Source organism: Rana temporaria, chromosome 6 (genome assembly GCF_905171775.1).
Source record: "Rana temporaria chromosome 6, aRanTem1.1, whole genome shotgun sequence".
In the NCBI taxonomy this organism is placed as follows: domain Eukaryota; kingdom Metazoa; phylum Chordata; class Amphibia; order Anura; family Ranidae; genus Rana; species Rana temporaria.
Genome location: NC_053494.1, coordinates 1,296,760 through 1,323,811, shown reverse-complemented (window position 1 = coordinate 1,323,811; position 27,052 = coordinate 1,296,760). Strand labels below are relative to the sequence as shown.

General features: G+C 50.6%; 1 protein-coding gene across 1 annotated transcript; it reads left to right on the top strand.

Annotated features, from left to right (window-relative positions):
- The first annotated feature begins 1,595 nt into the window (after positions 1-1,595).
- Positions 1,596-24,945, top strand: PHGDH (phosphoglycerate dehydrogenase). The gene is made up of 12 exons (XM_040355854.1): positions 1,596-1,846; positions 6,184-6,335; positions 6,824-6,889; positions 7,292-7,346; positions 7,427-7,525; positions 9,137-9,269; positions 9,363-9,511; positions 14,484-14,636; positions 21,043-21,175; positions 21,412-21,536; positions 23,134-23,329; positions 24,747-24,945. Exons 1-12 carry the CDS (start codon positions 1,706-1,708, stop codon positions 24,875-24,877), a joined length of 1,533 nt encoding a protein of 510 aa, XP_040211788.1. The 5' UTR covers positions 1,596-1,705; the 3' UTR covers positions 24,878-24,945.
- Positions 24,946-27,052: the final 2,107 nt, after the last annotated feature.

The following is a 27,052-nucleotide window of genomic DNA, read 5'->3' as shown; positions in this document are numbered from 1 at the left end:
ACACCTGTACATTGATCCATGGGGGGATCACACACCTGTACATTGATCTATGGGGAGATCACACACCTGTACATTGATCCATGGGGGGATCACACACCTGTACATTAATCCATGGGGAGATCACACACCTGTACATTGATCCATGGGGGGATCACACACCTGTACATTGATCCATGGGGGGATCACACACCTGTACATTGATCCATGGGGAGATCACACACCTGTACATTGATCTATGGGGGAGATGGGATCACACACCTGTACATTGATCTATGGGGGTGATCACACACCTGTACATTGATCTATGGGGAGATCACACACCTGTACATTGATCTATGGGGGGGATGGGATCACACACCTGTACATTGATCTATGGGGGGATGGGATCACACACCTGTACATTGACCCATGGGGGGATCACACACCTGTACATTGATCTATGGGGGGGATCACACACCTGTACATTGATCCATGGGGAGATCACACACCTGTACATTGATCTATGGGATCACACACCTGTACATTGATCTATGGGGAGATCACACACCTGTACATTGATCTATGGGGAGATCACACACCTGTACATTGATCCCTGGGGGGGGGGAGATCACACACCTGTACATTGATCCTTGGGGGGGATGGGATCACACACCTGTACATTGATCCTTGGGGAGATCACACACCTGTACATTGATCCATGGGGGGATCACACACCTGTACATTGATCCATGGGGGGATCACACACCTGTACATTGATCCATGGGGAGATCACACACCTGTACATTGATCCATGGGGGGATCACACACCTGTACATTGATCCATGGGGGGATCACACACCTGTACATTGATCCATGGGGGGATCACACACCTGTACATTGATCTATGGGGAGATCACACACCTGTACATTGATCCATGGGGGGATCACACACCTGTACATTAATCCATGGGGGGAACACACACCTGTACATTGATCCATGGGGAGATCACACACCTGTACATTGATCTATGGGATCACACACCTGTACATTGATCCATGGGGAGATCACACACCTGTACATTGATCCATGGGGGGATCACACACCTGTACATTGATCTATGGGATCACACACCTGTACATTGATCCATGGGGAGATCACACACCTGTACATTGATCTATGGGATCACACACCTGTACATTGATCTATGGGATCACACACCTGTACATTGATCCATGGGGAGATCACACACCTGTACATTGATCCATGGGGGGATCACACACCTGTACATTGATCCATGGGGAGATCACACACCTGTACATTGATCTATGGGATCACACACCTGTACATTGATCCATGGGGAGATCACACACCTGTACATTGATCTATGGGATCACACACCTGTACATTGATCTATGGGGAGATCACACACCTGTACATTGATCCTTGGGGGGATGGGATCACACACCTGTACATTGATCCTTGGGGGGGATGGGTTCGTACATCTGAACATTGTTTCCTCTCCCCTGCAGATGGTTACATTGTAGACTGTGTTGAGTCTGGGAGGAGGAGGAGGAGGGGAGAGGGAGGGGGAGGGGTGAGTGGTGTCACATGGAGGGAGGAGGAGGAGGAGATCCAGAAATTAGTGATTTGGAAAATCTGCTGGGATCTCAGGCTGTGTGGAATATTAGATTGTCAGCAGTAGAGATCAGAGAAGGAGCTCCAGCCATGGCCCTGAGTGATATCAGACGGGTCCTGATCAGTGATAGCCTGGCCCCCGCCTGTGCCCACCTCCTGAGATCCCAGGGGGGCATCGAGGTCACCGAATCCCCCGGACTGACCCCCCAGGAGCTCATCGCCAAGATCCAGGTAATGCATGGGGGGGGTGATAGTCTGCAGGATGCTGGGGGCTGCAGTGATGGTCTGCGGAGTGTGCCAACACAGCAATGGTCTGCAGGGTACAATGAAACATAATAATGGGGAGATGCTCTGCAGAGAGATGTCCTATGACAATGTTCTGTAGAAATGGTAATAATGGGGGGGGGTATTTTTTTGCAGAAATGTCTAATATTGGGATTGATCTTCTGCAGAATGATGATATTAGTAGAGAAGAGATGATCTGCAGAGATCTGTGGCCGATGATTGGCAGCGAAGCTCTGCAGAGGATCCATAGTTTGGGAAGTTGCGATGCTCTGCAGAATTGAATGATATTAGTAGAGAAGAGATGATCTGTACCAGGGCCGATCCGCCCTTTAGGCTCACTATGCAAGCCGTTTAGGGCCCCCCAAATTACTAGAGGCCTCGTCTGGTGAGATGTCAACTCGCTGGCTGCATGGGAGAAGATGTAAGGAGTCAGCACCCCCCCTGCTTCTCAATTTAATGTAAGATGTCATTTCCGACAGCAGAACACCCCCCCCCCCCCCTTTCTCAACTTCAATCTTTAATGTGACATGTCACTGTCGGCAGCGCTCCATAGTTTGGGAAGTTGCGATGCTCTGCAGAATGATATTAGTAGAGAAGAGATGATCTGTGGCCGATGATTGGCAGCGAAGCTCTGCAGAGGACCCATAGTTTGGGAAGTTGCGATGCTCTGCAGAATTGAATGATATTAGTAGAGAAGAGATGATCTGCAGAGATCTGTGGCCGATGATTGGCAGCGAAGCTCTGCAGAGGATCCCTAGTTTTGGAAGTTGCGATGCTCTGCAGAATTGAATGATATTAGTAGAGAAGAGATGATCTGTGGCCGATGATTGGCAGCGAAGCTCTGCAGAGGATCCATAGTTTGGGAAGTTGCGATGCTCTGCAGATGGGGGGGGGGGGGGGGGGACATGCTGCATAGACACAGCTGCAGGAAAACTTCATTCATTGTAAAGTCTGATGCAAGAGAGAGGAGAGGTGTCAGGAGAGGGGGCGGGGTCAGAGAGGAGGGGGAGGGGCCTGTCACATTTGAAGTACATGTGGATTCATTGTTACATAACAATCAGGGAAGAGATCAGAGGAGAGTCCGCTCTGGGGGGGGAGGGGGGCATTCTATCCTCATAGAAGGAATTCTCATCTCCCAATGAACAATGAGACCCCTCTGTGTGCCCAGAGGAGGAATGCCGGAGACTGGGGGCAGAGGAGGGGGGGGAGAGGAAAGAGGGGTGGTCAGGAGGGTGAGAGGGGCAGAAGGGTGCGAGAGAGGGTAGAGGGGGGCAGGAGGGTAAGGAAGGGTAGAGGGGGCAGGAGGGTGAGATAGGGGGAGAGGGGGGCTGGAAGGAGGGGGGCTGGGAGAGGGGGCAGGAGGGTGAGAAAGGGTAGAGGGTGAGATAGGGGGAGAGGGGGGCTGGAAGGGTAGAGGGGGCAGGAGGGTGAGAGAGGGGGGCTGGAATGGGTGAGAGAGGGGGGCTGGAATGGGTGAGAGAGGGGGGCTGGAAGGAGGGGTAGAGGGGGCAGGAGGGTGAGATAGGGGTAGAGGGGGCAGGAGGGTGAGATAGGGGGAGAGGGGGGCTGGAGGGTGAGATAGTGAGAGAGGGGGGCTGGAGGGTGAGATAGTGAGAGAGGGGGGCTGGAAGGAGGGGGAGAGGGGGGCAGGAGGGTGAGAAAGGGTAGAGGGGGCAGGAGGGTGAGATGGAGAGGGGGCAGGAAGGGGTGGGAGAGGGAGGGTGAGGAAGGGTAGAGGGGGCAGGAGGGTGAGATAGGGGGAGAGGGGGGCTGGAAGGGGTGAGGAGGGGTAGAGGGGGCAGGAGGGTGAGAGGGGGGGGCTGGAAGGGGTGGAAGAGGGGTACCGGAGAGAGAGAGAGAGTAGAGGGGGGGCAGGAGGGTGTGAGAGGTGGGATAGGAGGATGATGGAGGGGTGGCAGGAGGATGGGGGAGGGGTGAGATAGGAGAAAGAGGGGGGTGAGTGGGGGGAAGGAGGGTGACAGGTGCAGTAAAGAGGGGTACAGACATGATATGGGGGCGGAGCCTGTGATTGGCACGCTATGAATTGACTTAGAAAGCAAAACATCTTTTTATGTGGAATAATAATACAGACTGGGGGAGGGGAGGGGGTACAGCACATCCCATCCCCCACGCAGCAACAACCAGCCCAAACCTACAATCTGCCATCTCTGAATAAAGGAAGAAACAAAATAATAAAAATAATAATAAATATCACATCCTCCATCATCCTCCAATCACAGAATGTACAGAGTAAGAAGAAATACTGAGAATTACACCCGACATGTACTAAAAGCTCCATTAATCACCATCAGGCCGGGTCAGGGCCCCCCCCCCCCCCCCCGGGCATAAGTGACCCCCCCTCCCCCATACACATACAGAGAACAATGTGTGTGATTGGCTGGTAAATGACGGTTCCCCGCCTCTTCCTTCTTATCCTAGGTGACTGTCTGCTGTGGATGTTACCGGGAGACCCTTTGAATTTTAAGGGGTACCTCATGCAAAAAAAAAAAAGAGGTCCCCTCAAATAATCCATACCAGAATATTCAGCCAGGAAAGAGGGGGTTGGGTTAAGTTCGCACCTTCCCCTCCCCCCCAACTCCTTAACTATGCCATGCTACGTGCCCGCAACATGAGGTTGGGGGTATTTTTCTAAAGGGGGTGAGGTCTCTCAGGGGAACATCATTGACAATAGACAGTCATGTCCAAATATGGTCAATGACATCACCTGCAAGACCCCGCCCCCTTTTTTTTTATGTGAATGAGTATCTAGGTTCTGATAGGACCTACATCTCCGGCCCCCCTCAACCACCAGGCCAGGGTTGTAGGGAGGAGGCCCCTGTCAGCATGGGAATATAGTGCTTTGTCAAGGTACCCCATGTTGATGGCATATGTTCTGCTATGGTGCATACTCATTCACATGGGGGGGGGGGGTGGGGCAGTATCTGGGAGCCTCTGTATTGTTAAAGGGGGTTTCCAGATTCTGATAAGCCCTCCACCTGCAGACCCCACAACCACCAGGCCAGGGTTGTGGGGAGGAGGCCCTTGTCCTAATCAACATGGGGACTCAATGCTTTGTAAGGCCCCCCCCATGAAGAGGGCATGTCTTTCTTCTTCTGTGGTTCCCCCTCCCCCTTCCTTACTCGTTCACATGGGGGGGCAGTATCGGAGAATCTGAGAGCCTCTGTATTGTTAAAGAGGGTTTCCAGATTCTGATATGAGCCGCCCCCCCACTCGCAGATCCCCACAACCACCAGGCCAGGGTTGCGGAGGAGGCCCTTGCCCTAATCGGTGCTTTGCCACAGTCCCCCCTCCCCCCCCCCCCCATGTTGAGGGCATGTCTTCTGCTATGACTCCTCCCCCTTCCCTTACATACTCATTCACATGGGGGGGGGGTGTATCTGGGAGCTTCTGTATTGTTAAATGGGGGTTTTCAGATTCTGATAAGCCCTCCACCTGCAGACCCCCACCAGGCAGGGCCGTTCGAAGACATTTGGGGGCCCCAAGCAAAAAAAAAGTGACATTTCAAGTTGAGAAGTGGGGGGGGGGGGGGATTGGCGGCTTACCTCTATCCTCCGCCTCAGCCTCACACGCACACGCCGGCAGATGTTGGTGTCCGCACAGGGGCCCCAGCAGGGAGGGCCCTTGCCGCACCGCTGCTTCCTCCTGCAGTCCGGTCGGCCGTGTACCATAACCGCGCGGTACAGGAGATTCACTTTGCTGTTCTCGGGGCCGGACTGGGAAGTGAACACTCAGTGTGTGCACTTCCTGTCAGTCCGGCCGGGAACAGGAACCTGATTCTCCTGTACTGCGCGGTTATGGTACACGGCCGACCAAGCTGCAGGAGGACGCAGCGGTGCGGCAAGGGCCCTCCCTGCTGGGGCCCCTGGCCAGCTCGGGGACCCAGGCAAATGCTTGCTTTGCCTGTCGGGTTCCGACGGGCCTGCCACCAGGCCAGGGTTGTGAGGAGGAGGCCCTTGTCCTAATCAACATGAGGACTCGGTGCTTTGTCCCCCCCCCCTCCCATGGTGAGGGCATGTCTTTCTTATATGGTGCCCCCTCCATTTTTGAGTGGTGTCCCCTCTTTAATTCCATACCAGAAGAGAAGAAAGGCCTGCTTTGAATTATAGGGGAACCCAACGCACAATGGCGAGGACTCTCCACCATGGAGTGGGTGACATCAGTGGTTGGTAAGGACTTAGTGGTGATATCGGGAAAGTATATATTGACCGGTACGGATATACTGTCTCCAGCAGTAAGTCTCTCTTGCCCCCCCCCCCCCCCAGGACTATGACGGGCTCATCGTACGCTCGGCCACCAAGGTGAGCGCGGAGGTCCTGACCGCCGGCAGCAGGCTGAAGGTGGTTGGACGGGCCGGAACCGGAGTGGACAATGTGGATGTAGATGCCGCTACCAAGAATGGGATCATTGTCATGAAGTACGTGAGTAGATGTCCTTGAATGATCCCCACACACACTGCAATCTGAGATTGTATATGGGGGATGGGGGGAATCATGTAAGATCTAGTCTAAGGGACATTAACCTGTGATTGGACCATCATCCGGCACCAAGTCCATATCCTCCTGCCCGCGCGGCTTTTGCAGATGCCCCCTGTAGCCTGTTGGTCAGTCCAGTTATCGAGCAGAGGCAAATTAGGCCACCGCAAGGCCCCTATAAGTGCGAGGCCTTAGGCAGCCGCCTCTGTCCACTTGTCTCTCTACCGGCAGGTGGGGGGAGGAGGGGACACGGACAACTGCTTTGTTAGTCCATCTAGTGGAATCTTCTGTCACCAGACCACCGTTTCCATGCAATGACTATCAGATTGTGCCATGTGGGGGGATCTTCTCCATCGACTGAAGAGAATTGGATTGTAATGTGTGTGTGTGGTCACCTTCTAACCTCTGACATGTCTGCCTTCCTCCACAGCACCCCCACCGGGAACAGCATCAGTGCCGCTGAGCTGACCTGTGGATTCATCCTCAGCCTGTCCAGGTAAGTCGGCTGCATCCTGGAGTCAGTCGGTGTAGGGGGTTGGTGTGGTCAGTCGGTGTGGGGGGGGTTGGTGTGGTCAGTCGGTGTGGGGGGGGTTGGTGTGGTCAGTCGGTGTGGGGGGGGTTGGTGTGGTCAGTCGGTGTAGGGGGGGTTGGTGTGGTCAGTCGGTGTAGGGGGGGTTGGTGTGTCCTTCAAAGACCTGATTCCCCACCATCTGTCTGTACCCCCTGATTCCCCACCAGTATATATGGGGGGGGGGGGTAGAGTATATATGGGGGGGGGGGGGGATGAGGTAGAGTATATATGGGGGGGGGTGATTTACAACCCACACCTGACATTTATTGTGGGGGAGGGGGGTCATTCACCTCCATATATTCTGTAACCCCCCGACCTCTTCTCCAGACAGATCCCACAAGCCGCGGCCTCCATGAAGGACGGGAAGTGGGACCGTAAGAAGGTAGGTGCGGAGGGGGGCGGCGGCCTGCTATCTCTAGATTGGATTGTGTCTCATGTATGGATCTTCCCTTCCCTCTCCAGTATATGGGATCCGAGCTCCATGGGAAGACGCTGGGAATTCTGGGATTGGGCCGCATTGGGAAGGAAGTGGCTACCAGGATGCAGTCATTCCAGATGAAGGTAGGAGATCCGTGTGTGGACCAACCATTCCCTGCACCCCAATTTATAGTATTGCACCCCCAGGAGGCAGTGTGCCTACACACCTGTCATCACCGCTATACCGTACCCCCTCTTCTACCCGTATCTCTATACCGTACCCCCTCTTCTACCCGTATCTCTATACCGTACCCCTCCTTCTACCCATATCACTATACCGTACCCCCTCTTCTACCCGTATCACCATACCGTATCACCATACCGTACCCCCTCTTCTACCCGTATCTCTCTACCGTACCCCCTCTTCTACCCGTATCTCTCTACCGTACCCCCTCTTCTACCCGTATCTCTCTACCGTACCCCCTCTTCTACCCGTATCTCTCTACCGTACCCCCTCTTTTACCTCTATACCGTACCCCCTCTTCTACGCATAACTATACCGTACCCCCTCTTCTACTCATATCACTATACTATACCCCCTCTTCCAGGGCCGCCATCAGGGGGTACAGCCAGTACACCTGTAAGGGGCCCGGAGGTCCCCAGGGGCCCGGATGGTAACCCCCCCCTTTTTTTTTCTTTTTAAAGGGGGGGGTCCCGCTTCTCAATTAGCGGTGGCACTTCCCCGCTTCTCAATTTCAGGGGCCCCATAATTCCTGATGGTGGACCTGCCCTCTTCTACCCATATACCAATACCGTACCCCTCTTCTACCTAAATCACTATAAAGTACCCCATCTTCTCCCCATATCGCTATACTGTAATTCCATACACAGAGTGCAGGGGGCAGTCTGTATTTCATCATGGACTCCACCTGTATATATTCTGTAATCTTTCTCCATCCTCCTAATTGTGGGTCCTCCATCTCTTTCCTTTCCTGGTAATGGTCTTCTTCTACCTCTATCACTATGCTACCCCCCCCCCCCCCCCTCCCCAATACACAGAGTTCAGGGGGCAGCTTTCTGTCCTCTTCCTGCCTCCATCTTTATATAATAATGTATTGTGTCCTATCATCTCCAGCCTGATACTCGGGACCTTCTACTCCATTCTGTTTCATTATCCCGCACCACCATACACAGAGTTCAGGAGGCAGTCTGGCCGTCTGTCTATTTGTCCCGCCTTTTACCTTCTTTTCCCCATCCAAATATAATATATATTCTGTCCTCTTCTCCTCATTCCATTTCATTGCCCTGCACCGCCATACAGAGTTCAGGAGGCAGTATGGCCGTCTGTCCTGCCGGTCCTCTTCCTGCCGGTCCTCTTCCTGCCGGTCCTCTTCCTGCCGGTCCTCTTCCTGCCGGTCCTCTTCCTGCCGGTCCTCTTCCTGCCGGTCCTCTTCCTGCCGGTCCTCTTCTTGCCGGTCCTCTTCTTATCTCCATCTTTACATAGTGTATATATTGTGTCCTCTCTTCTCCAGCCTGATACCCGGCACCTTCTCTTCATTGTATGTCATTATCCTGCACCACCATACAGAGTTCAGGAAGCAGTGTGGCCTCCATCTTGTTCTTGGGGGTTCCCCCCCCCCCCCGAATCCTCCCTCTTTTCTCAGCTACGTCTCTGTCCTATCGCATACAGTGCCTGTCCGTTGTCTCATTCCACCTCGCCCCCCCCCACCATTCACCACCTCTGTCTTCCCGCAGACCATCGGATACGACCCCATCATCCCCCCGGAGGTGACGGCACAGTTTGGGGTTCAGCAGTTTTCACTGGAAGAGATCTGGCCGCAGTGCGACTACATCACAGTGCACACCCCGCTGCTGCCCTCCACCACAGGTACACCCAATGCCCCTCCCCCTCCGCTCTATGGTCGGTGGATTTTGGTGACCTCTCGCCCTCCCTCTCATCTCTTGTTGTCTCATTTTGCAGGTCTGCTCAACGACGCCTCCTTCGCTAAGTGCAAACGCGGCGTCCAGGTGATCAATTGCGCCCGGGGCGGCATCATCGACGAGGCGGCATTGCTGCGGGCGCTGGAGAGCGGGCAGTGCGGAGGCGCGGGGCTGGATGTGTTCACAGAGGTAAGAGAGCGCCTAGGCGGTGACGCTGCAGTACCAGGGGCGACCTCTGACCCCCGTAGACGCCACTTATCTATACGTCTCCGTTACTCAGTAACCCGAGATAAGGGCAGCCTGCCGGGCCGGGAGAAGCCGGTTCTTTCCAAGATGGCCGCTCCAGCAGGAAGGTCACTTCAAGATTGCTGGGAACTCCGTGAACTTCTGGCCTGAAAGGGGGGGGGGGGGGGATCCCCTTTACTGCCGGGTCAGGGGTTGCGTCATGTGACCTTGGCCCGACGCCGAGTTCCGGAGTCCTCGGTCATCGGGGACATGATCTATATTTAGATTTTGCTGAATAATTTTCATCCATTTTTTTAAATCTGATGACGGAGAAAAGATCTATAAATGGCAGCAATCTACATTAACCGATTCCTTCCCGGAGCAATGGCGGCATTTCTTCGCATACATGTAAAAAAAAAAAAAAAAAAGATTTTTATTTTATTTCTAGCTAAAAAATGAATGAGAACCCCCCAAACATGATCTATTTTCTGAAAGCAGAGGCCCTGGAGAATAAAATGGTGGCTGTTGCAATTTTTTTTTATATCGCACGATATATGCCCAGCCATTTATCAATTGCAAATTTTCAGGAAAAAAAATAAATACACTTTTTAATGAATTTTAGTGCAAGCAAACATAATATAGTACTCTGGAGTTTGGAGAAATATAAAAGCGGATGTTTCATCGAGTAAATAGATACCAAACACGGCAAGATTTAACTTCTTCAGACCCGGACCATTGTCAATTGATGACCACAAGGTGGCTCCTCAGGTCCGGGAGGACGTCTATTGACATCCTCGGCTCTTCCGGCCACTGGGGGGGCGCGCCAGCGCAGCCGTGTCACTGAGGTGCCGATGCGCGTGCCTGGCGGCCGTGATGGCCGCCAGGTACTCGCCATCGCCCGTTGCACAGCCAAGGACGTGGAGCTCTGTGTATAATGATGGGGTGTAAACACAGAGATCCACGTCCTGTCAGGGAGAGAGGAGACCGATCTGTGTCCCTTTACATAGGAACACCGATCGGTCATCTCCCCCAGTCAGTCCCCTCCCCCCACAGTTAGAATCACTCCCAGGGTACACATTTAAACCCCTTCCTGGTCCCCTAGTGTTAACCCCTTCCCTGCCAGTCACATTTATACAGTAATCGGTGCATTACTATAGCTCGGATCGATTTTTATAAATGTGAATGGTCCCAAAAATGTGTCAAAAGTGTCCGATGTGTCTGCCGCAATGTCACAGTCAAGATAAAAATCGCAGATCGCCGCCATTACTAGTAAAAATAAATAAAAAAAACAATCCCCTATTTTGTAGGTGATATAACTTTTGCGCAAACCAATCACTATACGCTTATTGCGATATTTTTTGAAAAAAAAAATATGTAGAAGAATACGTATCGGCCTAAACTGATATATGATACTGAATATGTGCCCAGTAAGCAAGTGGTTAAAATTGCGCACACCCATGAATTGGCAACAGACCGCAGTATCTAAAATTGTCCATGAGGTGGCACATCTGAAGACTTTTTCAGGATATTAGTGAGGAGTAAATCTACTCCATGGCCATAGAACAGTGATGAGGAACCTCCCCCCCCCCCCCCCCCAGATGTTCTGGAACTACATTTCCCATCATGCACATGCTTTATGCACTGTAGTGGAGCATCATGGGAAACGTAGTTCCAAAACATCTGAGGTGCCGAGGTTCACTATCGCTGCCCTAGACTGATTGCCCTTACTCTGATGTTCGCAGCGATTCCTCACATGTGTGGTGCCGATCGCTGGTCACGTGTGCGCCGGGTCTACAAGTGCTTTTACACTTCTCTATTTTTTTTTTTAGGCCCCCTAGCGTGTCTGCGCATGCGCAAGAGCTACATCATGCATCCCGGGAGGCGGCTTGCAGGATCTTGTGCATGCGCACCTGGAGAGATCCATAGCACGTCTGCGCATGCGTGGGCTCCGGATGCGTCGTCCTCCCCTAGGTGTGGATCGAGGCTGGGAAATTTTTTTTTTTTTTTTTTTTTTTCTTAAAGCGTTCACTTTAAAAATACAAAAAAAAGCACCACTTTTGTGGTTTCCCATCCCTGCTAACAAAGCAATTTTATTTATATAAAAAATTCTGCACATGTAAAAATGTGCATTTTTGGAAACAAAATTACCTAAACTCCCTAAAAGTTCTGTATTTTCTTTAGAGGAAGTTTCACTTCTCAGTTCCCCATAGGACGGAGTACATGTAGTATTTTGTTCTATCTTCCTATGTGACCTACAGTGCTAGCGTGACTCCTCCTCCTCCTCCTCCTCCTCCTCCTCCGTGCACAGCTCCTCCTCCTCCTCCTCCTCCTCCGTCGTGCACAGCTCCTCCTCCTCCTCCTCCTCCTCCGTCGTGCACAGCTCCTCCTCCTCCTCCTCCTCCGTGCACAGCTCCTCCTCCTCCTCCTCCTCCGTGCACAGCTCCTCCTCCTCCTCCTCCTCCGTGCACAGCTCCTCCTCCTCCTCCTCCTCCGTGCACAGCTCCTCCTCCTCCGTGCACAGCTCCTCCTCCTCCTCCTCCTCCGTGCACAGCTCCTCCTCCTCCTCCTCCTCCTCCTCCTCCGTGCACAGCTCCTCCTCCTCCTCCTCCTCCTCCTCCGTGCACAGCTCCTCCTCCTCCTCCTCCTCCGTTTGTAGTGCAGGGACTACTTTGAAGTCGCACAGATATGAGCGGTACTCATTGGAAATCATGGGGTACCACCTATAATGCGACTGCAGTCCAAAGTCGCACAAGTGTGAAAGCGGCCTAAAAGGGGGGGAAAAGTGATACTTCCGTCTAAAGAGAAGGCCCTGCAGAATTCAATGGTAGCAGTTGCCATATTTTTTTTTTTTTTTTTTTTATGTCCTGCAATATTTGCACAATTGTTTATCAGGTTTATTTTTCAGTTTAAAAACAAAACATTTTTTAGTGCACACATATGATGCAGTCCTCCCCATTTATTTATAATATATTGGGCTGTACCGAGTTGTTTGATACCATATATGTCCAGTGTCAGTGGAGGAAAATTACGGCGCCCAAGATGTATTTATAGTGAGTGAGAGAGAGAGAGAGACTTGTAAAGCGCAACACATGCGAACTGAATGGCCTCTGGGCGCTGTATTTATAGGTGACGCTTCGAATATATCTACAGCTCATCAAGTTACCCATAAATTGAGGAACCAAGAACTATACATTTCTATTTGTATGTCTATGTGTAGGCTGACCGGGGGGCTTTTTTTTTTTTTTTTTTTTTTTTTTTTTCCAATTTTAGTATTGCACTTTTTTATTTTATTTTTTTTATGTAATTTTGTTTTAATGCTATTTTATGGGAGCTTACAATCCAAGCCACCTATACAGTATGATAGCATTGTGCAGATGACAGGTACTCTTTAGAGCCCATTTAGACATCCAATGTCCCTACTACCATCTGCGCCAACTGAACAAGACTGTAGATGCTCTATACCCGGCTGCTTTGAACCAGGAGGTGCACTTCAGGGTTCATACTCTGCAGAGGAGGAGATCAGGGACCCCGAGCTCCATTCTGCAGGTGACAGGTACTCTTGTTGGAGCCATCAAGGATTTATTAGATATCCAATACTTCCCCTGTCGTCTCCTCCAACTGAGCAAAGACTGTGGTTGACCCACTATTTACCTGGCTGCTTTGAACCTGGAGGTGCTCAGAGCCAATCACTTCAGGGTTCACACTCTGCAAAGATCAGGGAATCCAAGCTCCCTGGAGCAGGTGACAGGTACTCTTGTTGAAGCCATCAAGGATCTATTAGTGGTTCATCTCCCCTGTCCTCTGCTCCAACTGATTGCGCACAGACTGTGGTTGACCTACTCTTTGTCCAGCTTCTCTGAACCTGGAAGTGCTTAGTGGTTCACATGCTGCAGAGGAGATCAGGGAACGGATGTTCCTAATGGTCTTCCTACTTTCCATCCTGAAAGGTTTATCGTGGCCCCCGGGCTCCCGGAAGGATTCAGGGGATGAGTGAGGTCCTCAGGTTTTCCCTTGACCTGGTGATCATCAATGGCCCAGATTCAGGTACATTTGCGCGATATTTGCGGGGGAGCAGGGCAACGATTTTGCCCTGCGCCCCCGCAAATATTTTGCGCTGCCCTCGATTAACGGAGCTGTAGCTGGGTAAATTGCGAGGGCGCGCCGGCAAAATTGCCCGGCGTAAGCGCGCGCAATGTAAATGATCCCGCCGGGGGCGGGAATCATTTAAATTAGGCGCGCTCCCGCCCCAAGCGTACAGCGCATGCTCCGTCGGGAAACTTTCCCGACGTGCATTGCGGCAAATGACGTCGCAAGGACGTCATTTGCTTCAAAGTGAACGTGAATGGCGTCCAGCGCCATTCACGAATCGCTTACGCAAACGACGTGAAATTCAAATTTCACTGCGCAGGATCGGCAGCTATACTTTAGCATTGGCTGCCCCTACTATTAGAAGGGGCAGCCTTGCGCTAAAGTTGCCGTACGGAAACTCCGTAACTTGCATACGCAGGGCCCGCGCAAGTTTGTGAATCGGTGGTAGTATGCAATTTGCATACTACACGCTGATCACAATGGGAACGCCCCCTAGCGGCACACGCAAGAATGCAGCCTAAGATATGCGGGCATAAGAGCACTCGTTACACAGGAGCAAGTAAGCAATTGCGCCGTGTAACTTATGGTTACACGGGCGCAATTGCTTCTTGAATCTGGGCCAATGTTTTTTGTTGATATACGAAGCGCATTCCTTCTTCCTTTTTTTTTTTTTTTTTTATTTTCACACCGCAGTACAATTTTTGGCAACATTTTGGGGATGTGAAATTGTTCATCAGCTTCACAGGAATGTGGTCCTCAGTCCTAGTTTTGGTTAATTTTTAGCTTGGTTAACCCTTTAGCTTATCACTAAATTCCTTTTTTTTTTTTTTAACACCTTCCTACCCAGGAACCTCCCCGGGATCGGGCCCTCATAGACCACCCTCTGGTGATCAGCCTCCCCCACCTGGGGGCCAGCACACATGAAGCCCAGAACCGCTGCGGGGAGGAGATTGCGCAGCAGATTGTGGATCTGGTGAAGGAACGCGCTCTGGCCGGAGCGGTGAGTAGAGTTGATGGGTCATGTTCTCGTGTTGCTCTCCTGTGTTTTGTCTTTCTCTACAATACGTTGTGTCCTGTAGTCTGGGGTGGGGGGGGCAGAGTAGTCTCAGAGAGCTCTAATAAGTTTCCTCATCCATAAGACAGAACTGGTACAGAGTATAGAAAGGATTATACATATAACATGTGTAAAGAGTGACATCTACAGGCCGGAGGTATGAACACCACACAGTGATGACTTACAGCAGCCTTTCTCAACCTTTTTACCCCAGAGGAACACTTAGAAAAATTTCTTGGTTCATAGGGTACCCCTGGGAATATTAGTCCATCGGGTGTCATTGGGAAAAGGCTCTTTACATTGGTGGCGGTAAGTCTGAAGAATGCTACCCCTAGACGGATGACTAGGATGACACCCTTGCAGGCATGGCAATGGCTCTGCCAAGTGGCATTGGACCTGAAGCTATGCAGGCACCATGAGAAGGGAGGACAGTTGGCGACATCTCAAGGAACCCCTTGCCAACCCTGGAGGAACCCTGGTTGAGAATGGCTGACTTACAGGGTAGACAATTTTTATCATGACTACTTTACTCTCATGCATGCAAAAGCTGACCCCCACCACCACCACCAGATTTCGGGTCATATGGTGGGTATGGGCTGATTTCTAAAGGCTGTATGAGATATTGAGACACCGGGGGGGGGGGCAGAAAACCATCCTACTGTAGCCCTACCCCCATAAAGACCTTGCATAGCAGCGCCCCCATTCAGTGCAATCTATCGTCTTATTGGCTCAACTGTCTTTGGGAGAGAGGGTTTGGGGGTACAGAATGCCCAAAAAACAGCAGCCAGGATCTCTCCACTCTGCAGACTTCTACAAGCCCAGACGGCGTCACTGGAGGACAGGGCCGCTGATAGGCCAGTACAACTGGCCCTGTTGTACCGGGCCCGGGCAACCTGAACAGAACTAATGTAAAAAAATAAATAATCCTCCAGCCACTATGACTAACATCACCTGTCCGAGTCTGCCAGGGACTATTTCTTCTCTTTCGGCCTGAGTGAGGTGAGCGGCGGCGGTGGCAAAAGGGGGGGGGAGCAGCTGGAATCGTTTGTGGACACTTGCACTCCTGTCCAGGCAGCAGCAGGATCAGGGAGGAAGTGACTCCTGGGGCCCCTTGCTTGGGGGGGGGGGGGGGGGGGATTCAAGATCTACTACTACTACTACTACTACTATTACTGCAGAAGCATCTATACATTACGGCATTGCCGGCATGGGTGACACTGTCTGCAGGTAGCACATGCATTATGGCCCATAACGCATGTGCTGCCTGCAGAGACAGTGCCACTCATGCTGCCAATGCCGTAATATGCTGCAGACAGTGCCACCCGTGACCCTAATGCCGTAATGCATGTGCTGCCTGCTGACAGTGCCACCCATGCTGCCAATGCCATATTGTGCTGCAGACAGTGCCACCCATGGGTGGCACTGTCTGCAGCACAATATGGCATTAGCAGGTGTGGTGGAACTGTCTGCAGCACAATATGGCATCTGGGGAGGGGCCAGGGTGGGGCTGAAGGAGGGACCAGGGGTAGAGCTGAAGGGGGGGGGGGGGCCCGTCAGGTAGGCTGTACGGGGCCCCATGATTTCTATCAGCAGCCCTGCTGGTGGAGCCCGAGATGACGAGGGTAGGCTTTTTGCGTGGTGAAGGCAGGGAGTGCTAGGGCAGTGGAAGGGCACAAGTGCCAGCAAACATGAGCTTGGAAATGCGGGGATGCACCCAGTGGCAATATGGAGTTGGGTCACAAGATATGTTCTGCAGCAGCCAGGCAGATAGGCAAAGGATCACAATCGGGTTCAAGGTTGGAAACAGCAGTCCAGTAGTCAGCAACTTGCTGGCAGGGAGGTAGGCATGGTCAGAAATCCAGGCTGGGGCCAATAACGCAGATGAGCAGCGAGGGGAATCCAAAGAGCAGCGTCAGATGTAGCTGGGTCTGTAGCAAGATCGGGAGATTCTCGGGAACATGGAATGAGGACAATCCAGCAATGAGGCTAGGCAGACCTCCAGTTTAAAATGGGCCGCCAGGATCTGTGGGCACGCCCGTGCATGCATGGGTGCGTCGTGGCCCATGCCAGCTTTTTCTTGTCCTTGCACGTCTTGTTAAACTCCTATGCTCACGTCCATGCAAACACAAATGAGCCCTTGGAGAAATGAGGTTCCCGACCGATGGCGGCTGTCTTCCAGGTCCCTAAGCCTCTATCACAGGCCAGCATTGAATCTGTAGGTTCTTTTGACCTCTCACAGGTCAGCTTGAGGTTCTTTAGATCTCTGCCATAGGCCATTGTAGAGTCTGTAGGCTCAGATGGGTGTCTGCCTTTCAGTTTCTTATGTCTCTGCAGTTGGCCCTTCTTGGGCACTCTAGGCCCAGATGGGCAGCCGGGAGAATGAATCCCTTCTTCTTCTGGTTTCCTTCTATAGACAATGTTCCCGACAGGCAATGGACCTCTCACAGCTACATCATTCCTAGTCTGGGAAGTCAGGACTAGACGCCTAGATTCTAGACCCCCCCCCCAAAGCCTGGAAGTAGGGACCCTTCTAGAAGGTCACCCCAAATTTTCACTTTCCTAGCCTACATCCTGTGTATACACCCCTCGGCAATTCTCATGGCTGCCCTTGACACCAGTAAAACATAAGGGGTGGGTGAAGGCCAAAGCCATCTCAGGGTCGCCCAACCACCATAACAGGAGTATGGCCTCCTGTCTCCTGAAATTTCCATGTCATGACTTTTACGTCTTACATAGTCAGTCAGGTTGAAAAAAGTCCATCCAGTTCAACCACAAAAAAATAAACAAACAAAATAAAAAACACAATACAATCCCATACACCCAACTCCATACCCACAGTTGATCCAGAGGAAGGCAAAAAACCCCAGCAGAGCATGAGATCCAATTTGCTACAGCAGGGGAAAAAATTCCTTCCTGATCCCCCGAGAGGCAATCAGATTTCCCCGGATCAACTTTACCTATAAATCTTAGTACTCAGTTATATTCTGTACATTTAGGAAAGTATCCAGACCTTTCTTATAGCAATCTACTGATCTGGTCAGAACCACCTCTGGAGGGAGTCTGTTCCACATTTTCACAGCTCTTACTGTGAAGAAACCTTTCCGTATTTGGAGATGAAATCTCTTTTCCTCTAGACGTAAAGAGCACCCCTTTGTCCTCAGTGATGACCGTAAAGTGAATAACTCAACACCAAGTTCACTGTATGGACCCCTTATATATTTATACATGTTGATCATATCCCCCCCTAATTCTCCTCTTCTCATGAGAGAATACATTTAGTTCCTCTAATCTTTCCTCATAGCTGAGCTCCTCCATGCCTCTTATCAGTTTGGTTGCCCTTCTCTGCACTTTCTCCAGTTCCCCGATATCCTTTTTGAGAACTGAGGCCCAAAACTGAACTGCATATTCCAGATGAGGTCTTACTAATGATTTGTACAGGGGCAAACATATATCTCTGTCTCTGGAGTCCATACCTCTCTTAATATTGGGATGTAGTCAGGACAGGTAATGATAATGTGGTCCCTATGCCTACTATTGCCTGTCTTGTGGGGGGCCATGCCTACTATTGCCTGTCTTGTGGGGTGGGGGCCATGCCTACTGGTGCCTGTATTGTGGGGGGCCATGCCTACTGGTGCCTGTATTGTGGGGGGCCATGCCTACTGGTGCCTGTCCATGCCAGAGTAATCCAAGGTCCGATATGTGGAGGAGGAGGTTTCCTGAAGTCTGGGATCTATAGGGAAGAAGATGAGGCCTGGTGGAGGTCGGATATATGGAGGGATATCTGAGGGGGTTTCCTGAAGTCTGGGATCTATAGGGAAGAAGATGAGGTCAGATATATGGAGGGATATCTGAGGAGGTTTCCTGAAGTCTGGGGCCCCGGGGATGAAGATTTGCTTTGATAAAGGTCAGATATGTGACCATAAAAATAGATGTCGTTTCCCGCATGATGTGTTCTTAAACCTCGTCAATGAACAACAAACACCCACTACCCCTGGGCCACAGACTGTGAAGATCACACGTGGGAGGTTTGGAGGTTTCCGTCCTCCCTGAACTTCTCACTAAGAGGTTCTTCTAGAAATCTGCTTCAGTAATGATGATGCAGGACAAGCTGTCGGCTCTTCAGAAGCCTTCAATATAATGCATTTTAGGGGGTTTAATATGAGCCCCCCGGGTCAGCAGTTGTTTATGACTCTGCTCTTTTGAGGTCATGAGTCATAAACAACTAGCGCCCAGAAGCAATTCAGTTCGCATGTGTTGCGCTCTATAAATTTTTCATTCATTCAGCAGTGTCCCGTGTGGGGGCCCCTGGGTCAGCAGTGTCCCGTGTGGGGGCCCCTGGGTCAGCAGTGTCCCGTGTGGGGGCCCCTGGGTCAGCAGTGTCCCGTGTGGGGGCCCCTGGGTCAGCAGTGTCCCGTGTGGGGGCCCCTGGGTCAGCAGTGTCCCGTGTGGGGGCCCCTGGGTCAGCAGTGTCCCGTGTGGGGGCCCCTGGGTCAGCAGTGTCCCGTGTGGGGCCCCCGGGTCAGCAGCGTCCAGTCCAGGCTGAATCCTAAAACTAATATAACTCCCACTATGGATGTTTAACCCCACCCCCCCCTATCCCCCCCCCCCCCCCCCCCCGGACCCAACACCATCCAAATCTATTCTTTGAACTATTCCCTCCATCAGTGAACTTGCCTACTACTGGACAGTACACTGATCCCACCACTGACCAATATCATTCGTGCTACATGATCTGTCTATAGGACACCTCCCATGTATGATTACATTCTATATATCTGGTCTGTAGGACACCTCCATGTATGATTACATTCTATATATCTGGTCTGTAGGACACCTCCATGTATGATTACATTCTATATATCTGGTCTGTAGGACACCTCCATGTATGATTACATTCTATATATCTGGTCTGTAGGACACCTCCCATGTATGATTACATTCTATATATCTGGTCTGTAGGACACCTCCCATGTATGATTACATTCTATATATCTGGCCTATAGGACACCTCCCATGTATGATTACATTCTATATATCTGGCCTATAGGACACCTCCCATGTATGATTACATTCTATATATCTGGCCTATAGGACACCTCCCATGTATGATTACATTCTATATATCTGGCCTATAGGACACCTCCCATGTATGATTACATTCTATATATCTGGTCTATAGGACAATTCTACGTATTGATAACATTGATCTCCTCCTATGTGTGTATAATAAAGATCTGAGTTCCCCTCACATTTCCTGGCCCCCGGAGCTCTGTCTGCTCTCAGCCAGTAATGATATCCGGAGGGGGGAGGGGAAGTTGTGGTTTGGCGTTGAGGTCCATTTGGAGTTTTCTGCAGCCAAATACACAGAGGTTAGTCATAAATGTCAATCTTTTTTTATTTTCTGTATGACTCGTCCTCTGACCGACGTCATCACTTCCCGAGATCACCGAGTCTAATTCCATCTATACAGATCGATCTACCTACCTATTTATACCTACCTATCTCCATCTATATGTACCCATCAGTCTTTATCTATATACCCTCACCGGCCCCTTTATTAGGTCCTCCATGCTAGTAGCGGGTTGGACCCCCTTTATTAGGTCCCCCTTGCTAGTAGCGGGTTGGACCCCCTTTATTAGGTCCCCCTTGCTAGTAGCGTATTGGGCCCCCTTTATTAGGTCCCCCTTGCTAGTAGCGTATTGGGCCCCCTTTATTAGGTCCCCCTTGCTAGTAGCGCATTGGGCCCCCTTTATTAGGTCCTCCTTGCTAGTAGTGGATTGGGCCCCCTTTATTAGGTCCTCCTTGCTAGTAGTGGATTGGGCCCTCTTTATTAGGTCCCCCTTGCTAGTAGCGGGTTGGACCCCCTTTATTAGGTCCCCCTTGCTAGTAGCGGGTTGGACCCCCTTTATTAGGTCCCCCTTGCTAGTAGCGGGTTGGACCCCCTTTATTAGGTCCCCCTTGCTAGTAGCGGGTTGGACCCCCTTTATTAGGTCCCCCTTGCTAGTAGCGGGTTGGACCCCCCTTTATTAGGTCCCCCTTGCTAGTAGCGGGTTGGACCCCCTTTATTAGGTCCTCCTTGCTAGTAGTGGGTTGGACCCCCCTTATTAGGTCCTCCTTGCTAGTAGCGGGTTGGACCCCCTTTTGTAGGTCCTCCTTGCTAGTAGTGGGTTGGACCCATGCAGATTTCCAGTCCTCGGAGGTTCTGACTCCATGCAGATTTCCAGTGCTTAGAGATTTGAATAGAAGCCAAAATGTCATGTCCTTTCCTGTTGCCAGTTTGTGGTTGTAAATCTGCTCTTCTTCTGTGTTTTGATTGTTCCTCACATCTCTCGGATCTCTTCTCCCTCTACAGGTCAATGCTCCGGCTCTCACCAAAGCATTCTCCCCAGAAACCAAACCCTGGATCAAGCTGGGGGAGGCACTGGGGGTCCTCCTCCGATCCATGCTGCCAAAAGTCAGTGGAGAGGTCCAAGTGACCACATCAGGTGAGCCAGGAGGTGTCCCCCCCCCCCCCCCACCCTGTCTGTAGATCTGCATCCTGCCCCCCTGTCTGTACCTCCTGTCCATTTATTTATATATATATATATATATATATATATATATATATATATATATATATATATATATATATTAGGGCACCCAGTGACCACCCCCCCCCCCCCCCATCCATCAGCAGAAAATTCCAATGTTTTTAATGTGAAATTGTATTTTCTTCAATTAGGAAATGCTCTGAAGAGCTCGGGCTCCTTCCTCTGCTCAGCGGTGGCCATCGGTCTTCTCCAAAACTCAGACAAGAAGGTCAACCTGGTGAATTCCTCTTTGTTTGCCAAGGAAGTTGGAATCCAGGTGAGTTCTTGGCTTGCCTTCCACCAAACCACAAAACTCCTGTCCAGAAATGACGTGTCCTTCCTTCACCTCTGATGAATGTGCCCCAAACTCCTCAAATCCGGCTGCTCCAGGCCGGTAAAATCGAATAATCTATTTTCAAATGCAACCGTCATAAAAACTAAAAGATTACATAGAAGAACAAATGTCTTGTTGTGAACAGCAGGAATACCTATTGCCAGTACACCTCTGACGAAGGCACTAAAACAAGTCCCTGGGGAAGTCTATTCCATATTTTCACAGCTCTTTGGTGATGAAGGATCTTGTCCTCCATTTGGTGATGGAAGGAGCTTGTCCTTCGTTTTTGTCCTGATGAAGGAGCTTGTCCTCCGTTTTTGTCCTGATGAAGGAGCTTGTCCTCCGTTTTTGTCCTGATGAAGGAGCTTGTCCTCCGTTTTTGTCCTGATGATGAAGGAGCTTGTCCTCCTCTGCTTTGTCCTGATGATGGAGCTTGTCCTCCTCCGTTTTTGTCCTGATGATGAAGGAGCTTGTCCTCCTCTGCTTTGTCCTGATGATGAAGGAGCTTGTCCTCCTCCGTTTTTGTCCTGATGATGAAGGAGCTTGTCCTCTGTTTTTGTCCTGATGATGATGGAGCTTGTCCTCCATTTTTGTCCTGATGAAGGAGCTTGTCCTCCTCCTTTTTTTCCTGATGAAGGAGCTTGTCCTCCTCCTCCTTTTTTTCCTGATGAAGGAGCTTGTCCTCCTCTGCTTTGTCCTGATGGAGCTTGTCCTCCTCTGCTTTGTCCTGCTGATGAAGGAGCTTGTCCTCTTTTTTTTCCTGATGAAGGAGCTTGTCCTCCTCCTTTTTTTCCTGATGATGAAGGAGCTTGTCCTCCTCTGCTTTGTCCTGATGATGATGATGATGGAGCTTGTCCTCCTCTGCTTTGTCCTGATGATGATGAAGGAGCTTGTCCTGATGATGGAGGAGCTTGTCCTCCTCCTCCGGCTTTGTCCTGATGATGGAGCTAGTCCTCCTCCGTTTCGGGAACATTGATCTATGCACTGTGCGTGACGAATGTTAAAAGACGGAAACACTGTTTGGATCGCGTCGCATCTCTACATTTACTTTGTGAACAGACAAGACTGGGTAGAGAGATGAGGAAGTCAAACCTCAAGATGGAAGGATGAGTAAGAAGACGGGCGACTATAGGGGAACATCTGGAACCCCCGGACTTGACTCCTCTCTGGAGGCTTTTCAGGATGGAGCCCTGGTCCTCGGGGTGCAATGAAATGTATGAATTTGGTGTCCCTAAACCTTAAGTAGGGAATTGAAGACGGATCTTTATAGGCTATGACTCTGTCTTTCAAAGACCAACATTTTAGGTTCTAGACATGCGTGGTATTAATCCTTTTACATTTCGGCACCACTTCCATCTCCCACTGACTAGACCAAACCGGTATGATGGGTATGTACAGTATATTGCTCTTATCTTCACCTTCTTCCCTGCCAAAGCCCAGCTATACCCTCACACCGCGTTGGCTTCCTTCCTTCTGAACTTCTCGCTGCTCCACACTGTCCAGTCACTGATTGGCTGACATGTTTCCTTCTTGGTCCTAGGTGAAATCCCACCATTCCGTGGACTCTACAGAGACCAAGCTGAAGGTGTCTGCAGGAGATATACATGTAGTTGGTGGATTGAGTGGCACCCTGCCATGTCTGCTTCAGGCTGCATCTTCGTGTTTCCGGAGCCCGGTGTCGCTGAGCGGGACTCTACTTCTGTGGACCAGCGAGGCCTCTCTCGGCAATCTACTAGGTAAGTGCTTGTTCCATTACCACTATCCACTCAACTGAGAATCATTGTTTAATTCCTTAGGGCAGGGTTTCTCAAGGCGCCCCAACACGTCGTGTTTTCAGGATTTCCCTCAGATGAAACGGCTGTGGTAATTACTAAGGCAGTGAAACTGATTAAATCACCTGTGCAAAATAATGGAGAGCCTGAAAACATGACCTGTTGGGGTGCCTTGAGGGCTGGAGTTCAGAAACCCTGTCTTAGGGGACCGGGGGCATCTAGCACTTGGTCCTATTGTTATCTGTGACTGCGTTGTGCAATAAAATCTGTTGTGTTGACTATTGGTTCCACCCTAGGCTGAATCCCAGTTTATGGGTGTTCCTCTGGGAGAGCTACAGCACTGGAGCCAATTCTCCCCTCTCCCTCCATGATGGTACTTGTCTCCAGCATGTGCCTCCTGTCAGAGGGGAGCACTGTCGCACCTTATTAAGTACAGCGGAACCTCGGATTACAAGCATAATCCGTTCCAAAAGAATACTTGTAATCCAAAGTACTCGCATATCAAAGCCAGTTTCCAGATTAATTTGTTCCACATTGACTTCAATGGGATGCAATACCGCATGCAGCCAGAGGAGGGGGGTGTGGGAGAGCCTCGGAAAGGGCCGAGGGTGCTTTGACTGACCTTGGAAACCTTCTTACCAAAGATTTGCAGAGGTCAGCTATGCTGTCCTCTGGCCATTCCGTGCATTTCCAATGGCGCTGATCGCGGCTCCAGCGCCCCCCCCCCCCCCCCCCCAACCTCAGGCCAAAAGCGGTACTGCACACCACTTTGGCCTGAAACCTGCTCGTTTTACAAGACTACACTCGCAAACCGAATCCAAAATTATTTTTTATTTATATATATATATATCGTTGACCGTGTTACTCGCAATCCGAGGTTCCACTGTATTTGTATGCCACTGAACAGTGCGGTTGAAGAGCGGTGGGCAGGGAGACTCATTCTGTTGACCATGCTAGTTATGCAACCACCGCGTGAATTACAAGGAGACCAAGTGCTACATGCCATTGGTCCTCTGGGGGATTCAACAACGATTTTTGAGTTGAGGCGATGCTTCTTCTTTTTAGGTATGCCAAGGCTCCACATAAATATCTCTGAGGCACAAACCCTTCCCCCCCAAATAATGACGGCACAACCAACGGACCCAACAACACCCCATAAGTGCCGTACACAAGCCATGTTCATGTTTCCTCTTTATAGATCACATTACAAAGAGTGAGAATCTGAAAGGTTTGGGTGTCGGGCAGAAAAAAATGTGTGTATTTGGGTCTTCTGCTACACGGGGGCAACTAAATTCTGCATAGGAGGGGGAGGGGACATGATGAAATATCTTCTTGCCCTTTTGCTGTTGTGTTGACTTGTCCTCCTTTTTGTCTCGGGCAGAGCTCCTCTCCTCCACCGGACATCACCTAGAATCATTCCACACTGCCGGAGGGTACAGCATAGCGGCCATCTCCGCGCCCCTCTCCGACCTCTCACCCCTGGGATCCTCCTGTCTGCAGGTCACCTTCTGATCTCCTGATCTCCTCCGACCAATCAAAGTGCCATATTCTTCTTAGTAGTCAATAAAGTATTGCTGGTACTTGTTGTGTCTCCTCTTTTATTTGTGTCCATCTGCTGCAGAACAGAAGGCTATTCAATGAGTCGGACTAAAGGGTACAATAGATCAGGGCTCGACTTGGCTTGGAAGGTGGGCAAAAAAAAAAAAGTTTTTTTTTTTTTTTTGAGCTGGCGCCATCTGGTGGTGAGCCGTTGGTATTACAAGTTATTACCACCAGATGTGTGAGCTGGCGCCATCTGGTGGTGGCCATTGGTATTACAAGTTAAGCATTACAAGTTAAACAGCAATTCTAATGTAATTTTTCACAATTTTCACTGCCATCTTCTTCCCTCTAATTAGAACCCCCAAACATTATATATATTTTTCATCCTAACACCCTAGAGAATAAAATGGCGATTGTTGCAATACTTTCTGTCACGCCGTATTTGCGCAGCGGTCTTACAAGTGCACTTTTTTGGGAAAAAATTACACTTTTTTTAATTAAAAAATAAGACAACAGTAAAGTTATCCCCATTTTTTTTTTTAATATTATGAAAGATAATGTTACGCCGAATAAATTCATACCCAACATGTCACGCTTCAAAATTGCGTCCGCTCGTGGAATGCCGACAAACTTTTGCCCTTTAAAATCTTCATAGGTGACGTTTAAAATTCTACAGGTTGCATGTTTTGAGTTACAGAGGAGGTCTAGGGCTAGAATTATTGCTCTCGCTCTAACGATCGCGGCGATACCTCACTTGTGTGGTTTGAACACCGTTTACATATGTGGGCGCTACTCACGTGTGTTCCCTTCTGCGCACAAGCTCGTCGGGACGGGGCGCGTTTTCTGCCTCCTAACTTTTTTAGCGCGCCCCTAGATTCCAAGCAAATTTGTCAAACCCTGCAATAGATTCTTCAGATTTTTTTTTTTGCCAGCTGCTCCTTCTTCCCCCCCCCCCCCCTTCTTTTTTGGGTGGGGGGGGGGATCTCCCAGTGCAAAAAAGTTTGCTTACAATGATGTTTAAAGCGGAGCTCCACCCTAAAGTGATCGGCACCCGCCCCTCCTCCGGTGTCACATTTGACACCTTTCAGGGGGGAGGGGGGTGCAGATACCTGTCTAAAGACAGGTATTTGCACCCACTTCCGGCCACACGTCTCGGGCAAAAGACGGGTTTTTCTGACTTCCCGTCTGTCGCCCGTTGTGTGCTGGGAACACTCGGCTCCCAGCACACAGCCTGTGAGCCAATCGGCGGGCGCAGCGCGACTCGCGCATGCGCCGTAGGGAACCGGGTAGTGAAGCCGGAGCGCTTCACTTCCTGGTTCCCTCACCGAGGATGGAGGGGGGAGCAGCAGGGTGACGAGCGATCGCTCCTCCTCTGCTGCGATCACCGCTGGACTCCAGGACAGGTAAGTGTCCGAATATTAAAAGTCAGCAGCTGCAGTATTTGTATCCGCTGGCTTTTAATATTTGTTTATACTGGCACATCCGCTTTAACCACCTCAATACTGGGCGGGTGGCGAGCGCGTCCCCTGGTGGCTTGGCAAGGCGAGGACGTCATGTGACGTCCTCTCAGAGCGAGAGCATTATTGTGTCGCCGCCAATTGACGTCTGGCGGTAGTAAAAAGGTTAAGATGCAGTCGCTGGGTTTGTGATAAAAAATATGGGTCAGACTGAGCGGCCGCATTATGAGAGGGTTGGGAATATTCCAGAAGAGTTCTCTCCCCCCCCCCAATGAATTTCATGCTGGATGGCATCGGAATGAGCGAGGAGAAATCTGATCAGGATAACGAGGTGAGAGGTCCCCTCCGATAATGCCACTCTGCCCATTGGTCACAAAGAGTCATTCGGAAGAGTTCTACCTTCATGTCCCCTCCTGCGCTTACCACAGCGAGAAAAGTGTTTGAGGGACAAAGAGGAAGTTCAGACGTTCGTTGAGTAACGTTGAGTAAAGCTTGAGCGGGGTTTGTACATAGAATAGTTACATTACTTCCACCCCAACGTATCACCCGGGCACTCTGCACATAAACTACCAATCCTCACAACTTCACCCAGAAAAGGAAAGCGGTCACCCGGCAGTACACTTCTATATACAAATGTGTTGGTTTTGTCATATTTTTGCTTCCTCGAAAATTGCATCAAATTTGCATC